This window comes from Oryzias latipes, chromosome 23 (assembly GCF_002234675.1).
Source record: "Oryzias latipes chromosome 23, ASM223467v1".
NCBI lineage: Eukaryota > Metazoa > Chordata > Actinopteri > Beloniformes > Adrianichthyidae > Oryzias > Oryzias latipes.
Genome location: NC_019881.2, coordinates 23,593,240 through 23,605,962, shown reverse-complemented (window position 1 = coordinate 23,605,962; position 12,723 = coordinate 23,593,240). Strand labels below are relative to the sequence as shown.

The window sequence follows — 12,723 nt, the reverse complement described above, 5'->3', positions numbered from 1 at the left end:
TGACCAACTGGAGTAAAAAACAACTCAATAACACTTTACGTGTATTTGATCATTGAAACATAACTTGTCTGGAGATCTCAGAACGTCTCCTGAGATCTCCAGACAAATTATGTTTCAATGATCAAATACACGTTTCAATCATTTCAGACTAAAATGTTTGTCTCCTTTGGCTCCACAGAGTAAAGAAAGTAGCAGAAAGTTTCCATGAAATGATTTATTCGCTTTGAAAAGTTCAGCAGAAGCTACAAACACGGTCTACCATCTGCTGCCTTTAGAAAGTGCTCGATCCCTCAGGAGCAGCCCAGCCCGGTCCCTCACAGGTCACACCTTCACCACGGCCCTCAAACGGTGCCAGCTCACGGAACACAGGAGGGGGTGCACTGCAGTCCCAGGATGACACAGAGGAGCGGTCATGTGACCTGCGAGGGCGGCCGGGAGCACGGAGCAGGTCAGGTACGCAGGAACTCTACAGGAACGGCGACGGTTCTTCTAAACTCTGGAAACATCTCTGTAGGTTCAGACAGACTCTGTTCCACATGACGACCGGACCAGAACCCGTCATATGGGTCAGACGGTGGTCATTACGGTTCAGGTCTTCACTCCGCAGCAGGACTCCTGGATTTTGAGGAGGAAGGAGGAGGAAATGCTGTGGAGTGGAGAAGAGGAGGAGGAGGAGGAGGAGCAGCGGTCTAACTGGAGCCATTGCTTATGCCGTTAGTTTTGCTGTTCTTGGAGGTTTTGGTGGCGCCGCCTGCAGGCGTCTTCTGCTCGTCAGCGGTCAGCAGAGCTTTGATCTCTGACGGGATCTTCCCCTGATCCATGGCCGAGCACCACTGCTTGTACTGCAGAGAAGAGCAGGAGGCGTGGTCAGCACCGGCGAACCTGAGAGCGCCTCCACCTGCCTCACTGAGCATGCTCAGAAGTGTCAGAGGTTTTCTGGCCTCACCATCTCCAGCTCCTCCCGCAGCGCACAGATGGCCCTCTCCTTGCTGGACACCAGCTCCTCCAGGTACTGGTACCGCAGCTTCTTCCGGGCTCGGCACTCTCGGGCGCTCTGTCTGCTCCGCTCCAGTTTGGCCTTCAGGTCGATCTTGGCGGGTTTGCGGCCGCGTTTTCCCGGCTTCTTCACTTTACCAGCGACCATCTGAACAGAGCAGAAACACGGAACACCAGCAGCTGCTTCACATGTGACGTCACCAATGAAATGATCATCCATGATAAAACAAACATGTCTCATAATTCAGATTATCTGAGGTCAGATTAGCTAGATCGATCGATTTAACCAGATTGAAAGCGGAAAAAATGGTGAGTTGTCGTCTTTATACGAACCTAAACATAAAACAAGCTTAAAATGAGAAGAAATAAATGATTATTTTACATTTTTAATAAAGATCAGACTGGCGGTCATGCTAGCATTGGTGTCCGTTAGCCGCTTCTTGAATCGATTGTTTAAACAAAACCAATCTCCATCAAAGCAGGTGCTAACAAACACTTTTCAAACTAACCAGATTTGCGGGGATGTTAATACTAACTAGTCGTCTAGTTAGCAGCCGTTAGCTAGCTGCTCACCTTGTTCTCGTCCATGTCGCTCACGCGCCGCCAGCTAGCTCCCGTTAGCTTCGCTCAATTAAAAATCCCGAAAATATGAAAAGAAAGATGCTCAGAAATTGAGTTTTTGAACCCGCCCACCGAACCACCTTGTAAACAACGTGAAACCGAACCGAGGAGCTGGTTTTGTTTACATGACGTTTTTCTTCTTCGTTTCCTGTTGACATCCACGTTGAATTGCATTCTGGCGCCCCGCGCGGCCGGAGGCGGTTCTGCAGCTCCACACAGACTGGGTCACATTCTTTTACAGAGCAGGAAAAAGGTTTTATTAAACGGTCTTTGTGTAGTTTCTGTTCAGTAAAAACGTAACTTTTTTCCGCACTACTGAAACATCTTTGATGCATGAGAGTCTTGTGTCATGTACTTCAAAAATACTTAATTCAGGCTGTAAAACAATGTTGAATGTATTTTTTTTCACTTTTTGATTGATTCTTTATAGAATTTCCTGTAAATTGTCACATATTAAAACGTATGTTTCGGTGTTCATCTGCATTCCATCCATTTATGTAATTATTTGTAGTTCTTTTCACTGCAGTCAAACTTTCATTGTGAACACATTTATTAGTTGTTGCGTGAAAAGAATCCTCATCTGTAAGCGAAAAGCACGTCAGGATTTTGACAGCGCTCTCTAAGTCTTTGCTGCATAAAGAACTATTTAGGGCCCAACCCAGAGCCCTGGGGATCATCGTCCGTGAGGATGAACCAGTCAAACTGAAAGTCCTCCACCTTTTGCACTTTGTTGCCCCCATAATGAAAAGGACTCTCTGAGCCCCTCCTCCAACCCCATAGAGCTGGTGTTCTAGAAGAATCCTGAAGAAGAACCCGTCCACACTTTAACTTTAGAGTGTTTTCAACAGAAGCTGCTGATCCTGAAGACTCAGAGACTTCCTGATCCTAACGGATGTCATCGCTCATTTGTGCTCTGGGGTGTTTAGCCCTTTATTTGCTGGTTGTTCTGACTTCATGGTCACATGATCTGAACCGCAGGTCATAAATGGCTGGATTTGGCCCCCCCATGACGTTAACCCTCGTGCATGATGAGAATGCTGTCAGACTCGTCTCCTTTAGACCTGCAGTCTGCTTCCTCCTGAACGCCTCTGAAATTCTGCCTCTATTTTAGACCAGTTTGGACCGGTCCAGGACCGGTGTGCTGGAGTTCTGTAAAATGGGAAAAAGAGATGAAGGTGAACCTGAAGTTATGTCTGCAGCACTTGCTTTTGTTAGAGGACGGTTGCCTGAGGCTGCAAACAGCCCCACAACATGATGCTCCCACCCCCCTGCAGAAACTGGGCTCTTTGGGGTCACAGCCTTCGAGACCACCCCGCCCATCCAAGGACCTCATCGGTATCTGGGATGCGGTGGCGGTGGGTGGGGGCTCGGAAAGGGGCCAGGAGCTCATGATGTCCTCGAGCTCTGATGTCTTTCATCCTGGGGGGGGGGGGGGGGGGGGGGGCAGTCATGTATGCTAATTGCTCCAGAATAATAAACCTTTCTTCTGCCTCCATCATCTATGGATCTTTAACCGTAAAACGGAGCATCGATGCATGGAGGACTCCACAATGAGTATGTCATGACTGGTGTTGCCATGGAAACCATCATGCGACGATGTCAAGTGTTGTTCAGAAGTTTGGCTTAAAGTTTTTTTTAGCTTTTTTTCCATGAATGAAGAAGAAATGTGTTTTTGGTCTGAGCTCTCGGGAGATTCTCCTCCAGTTCTCCATGGTTCTTCTGATCCATATCTGTTTGGGATTGGCACTAGGTTGGCCTCCTCGCGCGCAGGAACCCGTGTGTCCGCGTGCGCAGTGTGCGCCTGCGCCTTTAAGAGCGCGCTGAGGTCATCCGCGTGGCGCTGCGATGACGCCATGGGCTCCTTTTACCGCGGTGACCTCATCTCTTATGGCAGCGGCAGGACTCGGCTCCTTCCGCTGCTCTCCGCCTCTGTCGCCGCTTCGCTCGGCCTTCTCCCGCCGGAAACCCCGACAGGCTCGCGCGGCGGCGGCGGCCGTGCCGGCGGAGCCCCGTCCGGACCCGGCGGACGCCTTTCCGACGGTGAGTTCGCCGACATTAGCGGGGAAAGTGACCAGCGGCGGCCGAAGTTCCGTTTACCGGGCCTAAAGTTGGAGCCCCCCCCGCCGCTCCCACGCGGCCAAACGAAGCAGGAAAACCGGAGCTTGCGGGATTTTTGGGTCGTTCGCGACCAACACCGACAGAATGCCAGAGACCCGCCGTCAGAGAGTGCGCCCCCCCCTCCTGAAAATGTCGCCCGGGCTTACCAGAACGCGGAGACTTGCGCACGCGCTCGGTGCGCGCGGATCGATGTTTTTCTGTCATATTTAAATAATGTGGTGAATTAACGGAGTTTAACCCGAAAAAAGGCGTTTCTGAGGCTGAACGAGGAAACGATGTATTTACGGTGAATAAATCAAACATTTGGACTAAAGTTTGAAGTATTGTTATTGCAGAGGGAGTCATTCCTAAGGTAAACGTTGAATAAATCCTTTCTTCCGTCGTTCACGCAGAAGAACCTGAAGAACCAAATGTTTGGGTTCCGCAGGTCACGTGTTTCCAGGTGAATCCTGATGGACCTGATGCGCCTGCGCGATGGACACAGTTGGTTCTTTAGAACTTCTAAACGCGTCAGGCCGATCCAAAGCAAAAACCTCCTTTTGATGACCTAAAATCAAAGTTTTGAAACCTTTAGAGCCCCTCCCTCTGCTGCAGGACCAGACCCGGTTCACGGTTCTGTCCAGGTGGAACAGCCAGCTGAGGTCCGGTTCTCCGTCACAGTTCCTGTTCCAGAGCAGAAGCTGATCAAACTGGAAGGTTCCTTTCAGACGAAGTTCTGCTTTGGATCTCCGGAGTACGGAACATTCCTGGGATCTAGCTTTCTATGGTTTCATTAAGTTCAGTGACATATGTCAGTGTGGGCGGGGCCACACACACCTGTGTCAAGGCAGCAGGTGTGGGTCTAACAGACCCGTGTGTTTAGAGCCGGTCTCTCTGGAAAGTTTGTGGTTCCTGATCCTAAGGTTCTCCGTTTGTGGGGAGAAGGGGTCGTTCTGCTGAGCTCTGGAGACGTCATAGTGGGGTTAAAGTCCTCTGATTGGCTGACAGAGGGGGCGGAGCCTGTCAGACACCTGTTTATTTGTTTCTGCCTTCATGATAAAACTCAAGAAAGAAAGAGGGAGGAAGAAAAAAACGAGGATAAAGTTCAGGATTGAAACCTTAGAAATCCGTCTGGAGACGTTCAGGGAAAATCCGGAAATCCAACCGTTTCTGTGGCGGTCCAGCAGCTCCGCCTCAGAACCGCTGCGGCGTCACGAGCCATAGGATGAGCACCTTTATCCCCATCAAGAGCCTGTGACAGAAAAGCATCTTGGGACCCCCCCATAAACTGTTCTGACTTAATGTTGGGTCTGATCTGATCCCCAGCCCTTCATCGGAGGATGCAGCGAAATGATGTCATCAGCAAGACTCCACCCTTCCTCTGGCCCTGCTGAGGAGGGAACGACCCCCCCTCGCTGACGGTCTTAGCCCAGGTTGAAGCAGCAGCCAGTCACCTTCATCTCCATGACATCACAGCGCGGCGTCGCCATGGAGCTCCTCATTGGCTGACAGCGGCAGGCGAGGGGGGAGCAGGATCGTTTGACATGTCGGAGCGTGCCGGGTGCCCGTCTGTACCCGGGCTCCCGCGGCCCGGTGCCGTGCGACCCATCAGGGCAGAGGCGCTGGTGGCGCTGCTGGAGGGGGGCCTGGAGCGGGCGGTCCTGATCGACAGCCGGCCCTTTGTGGACTTCAACGCCGCGCACATCCTGGAGGCCGTCAACGTGAACTGCTCCAAGCTGATGAAGAGGAGGCTGCAGCAGGACAAGGTCCAGATCACAGAGCTGCTGCAGCACTCCGCCAAGAAGGAGGTAGGAGGGGGGGCACCGAGGGGAGGGGGGGCACAGACGGGACGAGACAAAGTATCTCTTGAATTTCCTGTGAGATCCTAAGGGGTTGTGTGCGTGTGTCGTGCGTGTGTCGTGCGTGTGTCGTGCGTGTGTCGTGCGTGTGTCGTGCGTGTGTCGTGCGTGTGTTGCGTGTCAGCTGGACCTACAGGCGGCTCAGGAGGTGGTGGTCTACGATCAGAGCTCGTCAGACCCGGCTGCTCTCGGATCCGACTGTTTTCTCAGTGTCCTGCTGGTCAAACTGGAGAAGAACTTCACGTCCGTTCACCTGTTGTCAGGTAAGCCCCGCCCCCGTTTGGTACTTCCTGTCAATCTTTCCACAGATGTTTTGAGGCTGACTTCCTTTGATTCTCTACAAGCTGAATGTTACATGAGTGAAGAGCTTGACTCATGGGGGGGGGGGGGGGGGTGTTCCTCTTTAGCGTAAAGTGAGACATTTTTGGTTCCAAATGGACACTTTTGACCAGAACGACAAACAGATGTGTGAAGCAGAACCGGCTGTGATCCGATATTTGAACCTTACCATAATGATTAACAACCAGTAAACTTGTTGCTTTATGCTGCTTCATGGTCTTACCCCCCTTCCCCTCCTATTATCACCCTCCTACCCCCCCCTCTCTCTAACGTCCCTCTCTCTTCTTCCCCTCTTTCCTTTTCCGTCCGGTCCAACACCAAAGATTTTCAGACATGATTGAAATTAATAAAGTTTGGCCTCAATTCCAAAAGGGGTTTATTCAGACATACCTCTGGTTTGTCTGAAGATGAATAACCCCTCTTGTTAAAATAAAATATGTCCAACACAAGAGGCCCTCGGCTCTCATCTGTCTGCCCAGCTGTTGGACAGGACAAGTTAAAAAAAAAAAAAAAAAAAAAAAAAAAAAAGAACCGGCTGTGATCCGACTAAACCCAGCAGAACTTTGAGAACATGAAACCACATCAGAGTTTGGGCTCCATTGCAGCAGTTGAATCAGTTTACAGCTTTTTACTGATTTTCATTTTCTTAGATTTTCCGGCGCTGCACTTTTGTTTGGGCCGTCTGGACCCACAGGGACGGTTGTGTTCAGTGTTAAGTCTGTGGTACCGACGCCGTCTGAGGTCCTGCGGTACAGTCTGAACCAAACTGACCATCGGAACCCAAACACCTGTTGTGTTCAGATGGTTTCCCCTGTGGCGCCACGTAGCGGGTCACCCGTGCCCCCTAGCAGCTTCACGGTCCCGGTGTGGGGTGCGGGGGTGGGACTCACCGCTGTGTGTCTCCTCAGGGGGGTTCTCCACGTTCTCGCGCCTGTTTCCCGGACTGTGTGAGGGGAGGTCTGCGCTCGTGCCCTCCTGCGTCTCCCAGCCCTGCCTCCCCATCAGCAGCCCGGGCCCGACCCGCATCCTCCCACACCTGTACCTGGGCTGCCAGCGGGACGTCCTCAACACGGTGAAGCCCGTTAGCCCCTCCCACTGGCTGCGTCCGATGGACGGCCCTACTGAGTCTGGTTCTTCTGTGTGGGTTCTCCAGGATCTGATGCGTGAGAACGACATCGCGTACGTCCTAAACGCCAGCAACACCTGTCCCAAGCCGGACTTCATCCCAGAATCCCACTTCCTTCGCGTTCCGGTCAACGACTCCTTCTGTGAGAAGATCCTGCCGTGGTTGGACCGCTCTGTGGAGTTCATTGGTGAGCCTTTGTCCCCGCTCAGCCCGGTTTCTGACGCAGTCCGCTTAGCCCCGCCCCCTCTGCTGTGTTTCAGAGAGGGCCAAAGCCTCCAACGGCCGGGTTCTGGTCCACTGCCTGGCGGGAATCTCCCGCTCGGCCACCATCGCGATCGCCTACATCATGAAGAGGATGGACCTGTCGCTGGACGAGGCGTACAGGTGAGCCCCCCGCCTGAGCTCGGTCCCGGTCTGTGGCGGCCCGTCTGACCCGCCAGGTGTTCTGCTCCTCAGGTTCGTGAAGGAGAAACGGCCGACCATCTCGCCCAACTTCAACTTCCTGGGTCAGCTGCTGGACTTTGAGAAGAAGATCAAGACTCCTCCCAGTGCTGACGGCAGACTGAAGCCCCTCCCCTCAACGGCGCCTGGCTGCGGGGCGCCAGCTCAGCTGAAGGAGGAGGAGCCCCCGGCCGACCTAGAGGCCCCGCAGGAGGCGGTACCCTGCGTTTTGGCGGACACCTCAGAGGAACTGGTTCAGGCTGTGGGGGGCCTGCAGCTGGACGGGCCCGAGGACAACGCCCGGCTGAAGCGCTCTTTTTCTCTGGACATCAGGTCATATGGCGAGGAGCCAGGCTCCGCCCATGCTGCGCCGGCCCCTCATGTGGAGGATTTCTACAAAGCGCCTCCTTTCAAGGAGACGGCTGGAAAGCTGTGCCAGTTCTCCCCGGTGGAGGAGGTGTCGGAGCAGTCCACTCCGGAGCAGAGTCCCGATAAGGAGGTGGCGGGCGGCGTGGAGCGAGCGGCTCCGCCCACCTGCTGCAGGAAACCTCCACCAACGGCCCCCATCTGTCCAGGCCAGCTGCAGCGCAGTGGCAGCATGGAGGAGAATGCCACCAGCTTCCTGTGGGGCGTGTCCTGCAGCCAGCAGCACGTGACGCGGTCGGGCGCCGGCGCCGCCCTGAAGGGCTGGCACTCCGACATCCTGCTGGGGCCCGTCTCCACGCCCTCGCTGGCCGCCGGCTGGTACCTGTCGCCGGAGTCTTCGCACTTCTATTCCAGCTCAGCCGTCCTCAGTGGTGGCGGCTTGCCGGCTTACAGCTGCGGCGCCGGCCTGGAGGCTGTGCGGCGCCGTGGCCGGCAGCGTGCGGCGGATCGCTGCGACTCTCGGCGGAGCTGGCACGAAGAGAGCAGCTTCGAGAAGCAGCTGAAACGCCGCAGCTGCCAGATGGAGCTGGGAGACGCCCACGGGCCGTCCAGGGAGGAGGGCGCCGCGGCGAGGAGGGGCTCCGGATTCTCCAGCAGCATGGAGGTCATCCAGGTGTCCTGAGGAGGCGCCTCGCCGCCGGTAGGGGGCGGGGAGAACGTGCACATACCGCTGCGGGTCACATGGACCCCGATGATCATGTTCTCACCAGACCTGTGATGGACCCGAACTGAGGTTCTGTTCTGGACCGGAGGGCAGCGGGTCAAGAGGTCCCACCAGGACTGGTGCCGGGCCTTCCGAGGGTCCAAACTGAAAATGTGAAGTCTGTCTTCAGATTTACCTCTGCTCAGGTTCTACTGCTGTTTCCGGTTCTGGTCCGAGTTGGAGCCCAGGTGTCTCTTTTGGATCAGTCTGGACTCCGTGCTGGTTCTGGTCTGTCACCAGCCCTCCTAACGCAGTGTTCTCTCTGTCTGGATGTGGATCTGGAAGCGGTTTTTCCGCCCTTGGGTCAGTTCTAGGGACCTGAGGAACCGGTCGGGAGTCTGAACTGGGTCGGTGGCGGGAAGATGTAGCAAAATGTTGAATCCGAGTTTTTATTTTTTAGAAGTGCGGCTGATCCGCGTTTGTGGTTCTGTTTGATCTGCTGAGTGGTCCCGTGTTCCTGATGATGTGATGGTTCCGAGTGACTCCAATAAAGTCTTCCTCTATCGTGTCGCTCGTCTCTGCAGCAGTTTGTTCTGAGGGGTGCAGCTCTCCATCCGGCCACCGGGGGCGCTGCTTCTCTGAAAACCTCCAACTTCTGAGGGAAAAAGTGGGATAAACTCAGTCTTTACTGGAAGAAAAAGTCCAGGTCTGACCGTTTAAATGTTCTTACTGAACTGAACTATTGTTCTTCTGGAACCTCAGAGTGAGGTTCTGTTCAGGAGGAGCATTAAAAACGGTGCTTCAGGCTGCAGTACCTGTTCTGACCAGCAGATGTCACATGTCTAGAAAACCAAAGTGATCCTTATTTCAGTTCTGTGAGTCCAACACGTGAAAAGTATTTGGGTTTTATCCTGAACGGTACCGTTCTGTCAGGACATCCAACACATTCATTCCCTTCAGCAGCAGTGAAGGAGTTTTTTTTATTCCATTTATTCAGGTTTTTCTACTACGTCGCTGTTTATGCTGCTGGAAACGTTTGAAATCCTCAAAGACTTTAAGAACTTTAAAAGAACAAAATTTCAGATCCTGAACAGCTGAGGGGACTTTGATGGAAATCCGTTTAGTCAGGACGTTCACACTGAAGGCAGAAAAGGAGAAAGCAGCTTCTGCTTTGGAGTCAACCTGCGTGAATCGACAGAACCTCAATAGAACTTTTACTTTAAAACGAATTTTCATTGAAGAAAATGTAACTTTAAAACCTTTTCAAACATTAACCTTTTTTAAAGGAATTAATCTTCTGATGTAACATTTTTCAGGGATTTTCAGCATCTCAAACTGTTTATCATCTCCAGACAATCCAGGATTTAGTCAGCCTCGTGTACCTTTGAGAACATTTCAGGTAACATCCGGTTTCAGATTCATGATTTCAACATCTTTAGAACATCTGAAAAATAAGTGTTTCATTTTCTTCGGTGTTGATTCAGACTTCTACAGTCTTTGAAAAAGCTGGAACGGGACGGACCTTTACTTTGAAGGGCTGAGGGGGCGTGGCCACCGCTTGCCTGTCCGTCCTCGCGCTGGGCTCGCGCGCGGCTGGGGCAGAGCTCAGACCCGCTCGGCGGCGCCGCTGGATGCCGCAGCCGGACAGCAGCTCCGTTTGGCGGAGGACCGGAGCTGGGGAGCGCGTTGCGAGCATGTGCGCGTGACCAGGGAACCGGGTGACCCCGAACCTGAAGGTAAACTGACCCCCCCCCCCCCCCCTTCCCCCCCAACACACAGCAAACACCTGAGTCAGCGGTCAGACACCCACCGATCGATCAGGACGTTTCCAGCTGTGTTTGAGCTCGAGGTCCATCCCCGGACCGGATCCCGGATCCAAGCGACCGGAACCGACGCAGCGCCTTAACGAGCCGCAGGTGCGCGCGTGCGGAGGTTTGCCCGTTAGGGCCCCGGGTCCAGGAATGAGCATCGATTAATGAAAGTTGGAGAAAAATCAGGTGTTAGTCGCTTGTAAGCGCGTGCGTGATCAGGATCTCTATGAGCGCGAGGCCCCCCCTCCCCCCGGCTCCCGGCTCGTGCACTTTAACTTTGGGTCAAATTTGGGGAAACATTGTAGTGGTTGAGGTGACGTCACATCCGAAGGTGACTGGACCGAACCCGGCTCACAGGTTTGTGGGGCGACCCGGCCGCTGGGTCTGGACTCCTGAAGTCTTGGTTTGTGGTTCTGGATTCAGGAAACGGATGGTGGTTCCTTCAACGTTCCGTCAGAAGCAGAACTTTGTGCTGCAGATGCTTCCAGAACCCTGAAGAGGAGAGTCGGATCAGCCCGCAGGATGATGTGCTTCAGTGTTTGGGTTCTGCTGGTTCTGATGTCCTTCATCGCCCCGTTCTGCGACGTGGAACGCTCATGAACCTCTGCGGTCCAGCTCATGCTGCATCCTGGTTCTGTTTCTTCTGGGCCAGCCGTTTGTGTTCCACCTTCCTTTACCGCCTGGGGCTGGTGTTGGCCCCGCCCATTGAAACACCTGTCCAGGTGAACTGAAGTGCTTTCAGAAAGCCTGGAGGATGAAGAGCAGCTGGACACAGAACAGAGAGATGGTTGAAGGGGAACGGAGGTGGAACTTCAGAGAACCGGGACAGAACCTGCAGTCTGATCTCCGTCTTCACGCCGTGTTTGGTGTGATGTCATCCTCCGTGTGATCTCAGACGTCTTCCAGCTGCTTCCTGAACCCGCCTTCATTTGCGTTCTGACCCGCCATCTGTCAGCAGGATGAGACCGGTTCTGATGTCAGAACTGCATCTGGGTTCTGGCAGGAGCAATCCCACGGCTTTGGGCCGATTGGACCGATGTGTGACCCGGTCAGGTGTTCTGCTGACTCTTGGAAATCTGCTGAAGCAGAACATTCAAGAACCTCAGAGGTGGAACCACAGTTGTGTGTGTGTTGATGTGTGATTGTGTGTTGTTGTGCAGCACTAGAACGTTCAGCTGCCTGCGGTTCCTCTGCAGATGTTCTTCTTTTTGGATCTCCGGGTTTCTAACGTTTTTGTCGGTAAACTCTAGATGCGTCGGTCCTCCGCCCAGTTCTTGTTCACCAGGTGTCCCCGAGGAGCCTATTGTGTGTGTGTGTGGTTGCCAAGGCGACGGGTTATGTAACCGTACCTGTCAGGTGTCGCTGTGACCCGTGGAGTGAAACTGGAGTGGGTGAAGAGTCTGGTTGCAGGCTGGTGCTTGACCTTTTGACCTTTCAGACTAAAAACGTGTGATGGTCGGCTCTGTGGCGCCTCTGGTGGAGCCTGAAGGTCCTGCAGGCGTCCTCATTCTCCTGACTCTTCAGTCTAGGCTGGCGTTAATCCCGCCTGGGGATCGGTGGTCAGACTCTCCTGGTCTTTGGATTGGTGGACTCGCATGATCTGGACTTGGGACAAAAAGAAAAAACCAAAGAACATAAAGATTTTTGAAAATCTGGAACCTGTATTTGGAAAAGTGCTGAAGCTCCGCCTGGTTTCAATAAAAGCACGTCAGAGGGCAGGGTTGCACTTTTGTGAGGGACTGAGGAGGTTTTGGATTGTGGCCCTCTGTGGTTTCATGGTCCGTCTAGCAGGCTCCAGTTTAATACTTTGGTTTATGAATGTGCTTCAATCAGGAAGTTGTGGGACAGCTTCAGGGAGGGAGACTCCCTCTGGGTTTGTGATGTCACACAGGAGCGAAGGAAAACAGCTTCTCTTTGACACCATGAAGGTCTGCAGGTAAAGACCAGATGCTCCTAAAGTTCCCCAGTCTGAGCAGAACCACAGAAGAACCAGGAGTCAGCAGAACCACAGAGTTGATCTCCATGGAGACCACAGGTTCCTGACGGGTTCTCCTTCCTGTGACCCCTCCTCTCTGCTAAATCCATCATGTGTTCTGGATGTTCTCATCATTTAGAAACCCCCGGAACCAGTCAAAGCTTTTCACTCCTGATCCTGAAACGGTTCTTATGCTCCCAGCAGCCGATCGATTGATCTGCCAGTCGATCGATCGGTGATGCTGATTGGCTGATGGGAGCTGTGATGTCACTGGGATGATCAATAGACCGAATGGATGGAGGTCAGTCTGATGTAAAGGAAACAGAACGGTCACTGTTGGATGGAGAACGCTCTGAGAAGAGAAAGTGGGCGTGGCTTTACTTTAGAAG

The 12,723-nt window shown here is 53.3% G+C and overlaps 3 protein-coding genes across 9 annotated transcripts in view; 2 read left to right on the top strand and 1 right to left on the bottom strand.

Moving 5' to 3' along the window:
* Positions 1-199: 199 nt before the first annotated feature.
* crebl2 (cAMP responsive element binding protein like 2) lies at positions 200-10,270 on the bottom strand. Of its 2 annotated transcripts, none has more exons than XM_023952667.1 (3): positions 10,071-10,270; positions 947-1,144; positions 200-842 (listed from the first exon to the last, which is right to left on the bottom strand). In XM_023952667.1, exons 1-3 carry the CDS (start codon positions 10,242-10,244, stop codon positions 690-692), a joined length of 525 nt encoding a protein of 174 aa, XP_023808435.1. In that variant the 5' UTR covers positions 10,245-10,270; the 3' UTR covers positions 200-689. The 2 variants fall into 2 exon arrangements, with proteins under 2 accessions (XP_023808435.1, XP_004087023.1); XM_004086975.4 differs by lacking the exon at positions 10,071-10,270 and adding an exon at positions 1,570-1,794.
* dusp16 (dual specificity phosphatase 16) lies at positions 3,467-9,118 on the top strand. Its single transcript, XM_023952666.1, has 7 exons — positions 3,467-3,657; positions 5,041-5,522; positions 5,698-5,836; positions 6,821-6,984; positions 7,066-7,225; positions 7,299-7,422; positions 7,495-9,118. Exons 2-7 carry the CDS (start codon positions 5,259-5,261, stop codon positions 8,525-8,527), a joined length of 1,884 nt encoding a protein of 627 aa, XP_023808434.1. The 5' UTR covers positions 3,467-3,657; positions 5,041-5,258; the 3' UTR covers positions 8,528-9,118.
* eps8 (epidermal growth factor receptor pathway substrate 8) overlaps positions 10,159-12,723 on the top strand; it is a 24,147-nt gene continuing 21,582 nt past the window's right edge. Inside the window, exon 1 of one of the 6 annotated variants that reach the window (XM_023952662.1) lies at positions 10,159-10,284. Coding sequence is in view for 4 of the 6 variants with exons in the window: in XM_023952658.1 (XP_023808426.1) it covers positions 11,319-11,467 (149 nt within the window). In the remaining 2 variants the exon portion in view is untranslated. Of the gene's footprint in view, positions 10,285-10,593; positions 11,468-12,723 lie in introns of those variants that run through there. The other 5 variants (XM_023952663.1, XM_023952658.1, XM_023952659.1 and 2 more) reach the window with 5 other exon arrangements.

Bases quoted from the DNA above. Each gene is read 5' to 3' on its own strand.
- dusp16 (XM_023952666.1), top strand. From the start codon at position 5,259: ATGTCGGAGCGTGCCGGGTGCCCGTCTGTACCCGGGCTCCCGCGGCCC. The intron at 6,985-7,065 runs GTGAAGCCCGTT...TGGGTTCTCCAG, and splicing joins AGCGGGACGTCCTCAACACG to GATCTGATGCGTGAGAACGA. The intron at 7,226-7,298 runs GTGAGCCTTTGT...GCTGTGTTTCAG, and splicing joins CCGCTCTGTGGAGTTCATTG to AGAGGGCCAAAGCCTCCAAC.
- crebl2 (XM_023952667.1), bottom strand. From the start codon at position 10,244: ATGCTCGCAACGCGCTCCCCAGCTCCGGTCCTCCGCCAAACGGAGCTG. The intron at 1,145-10,070 runs GTCCGTCCCGTT...TGCTCTGTTCAG, and splicing joins CTCAGCCCTTCAAAGTAAAG to ATGGTCGCTGGTAAAGTGAA. The intron at 843-946 runs GTGAGGCCAGAA...TCTTCTCTGCAG, and splicing joins TGCGGGAGGAGCTGGAGATG to TACAAGCAGTGGTGCTCGGC.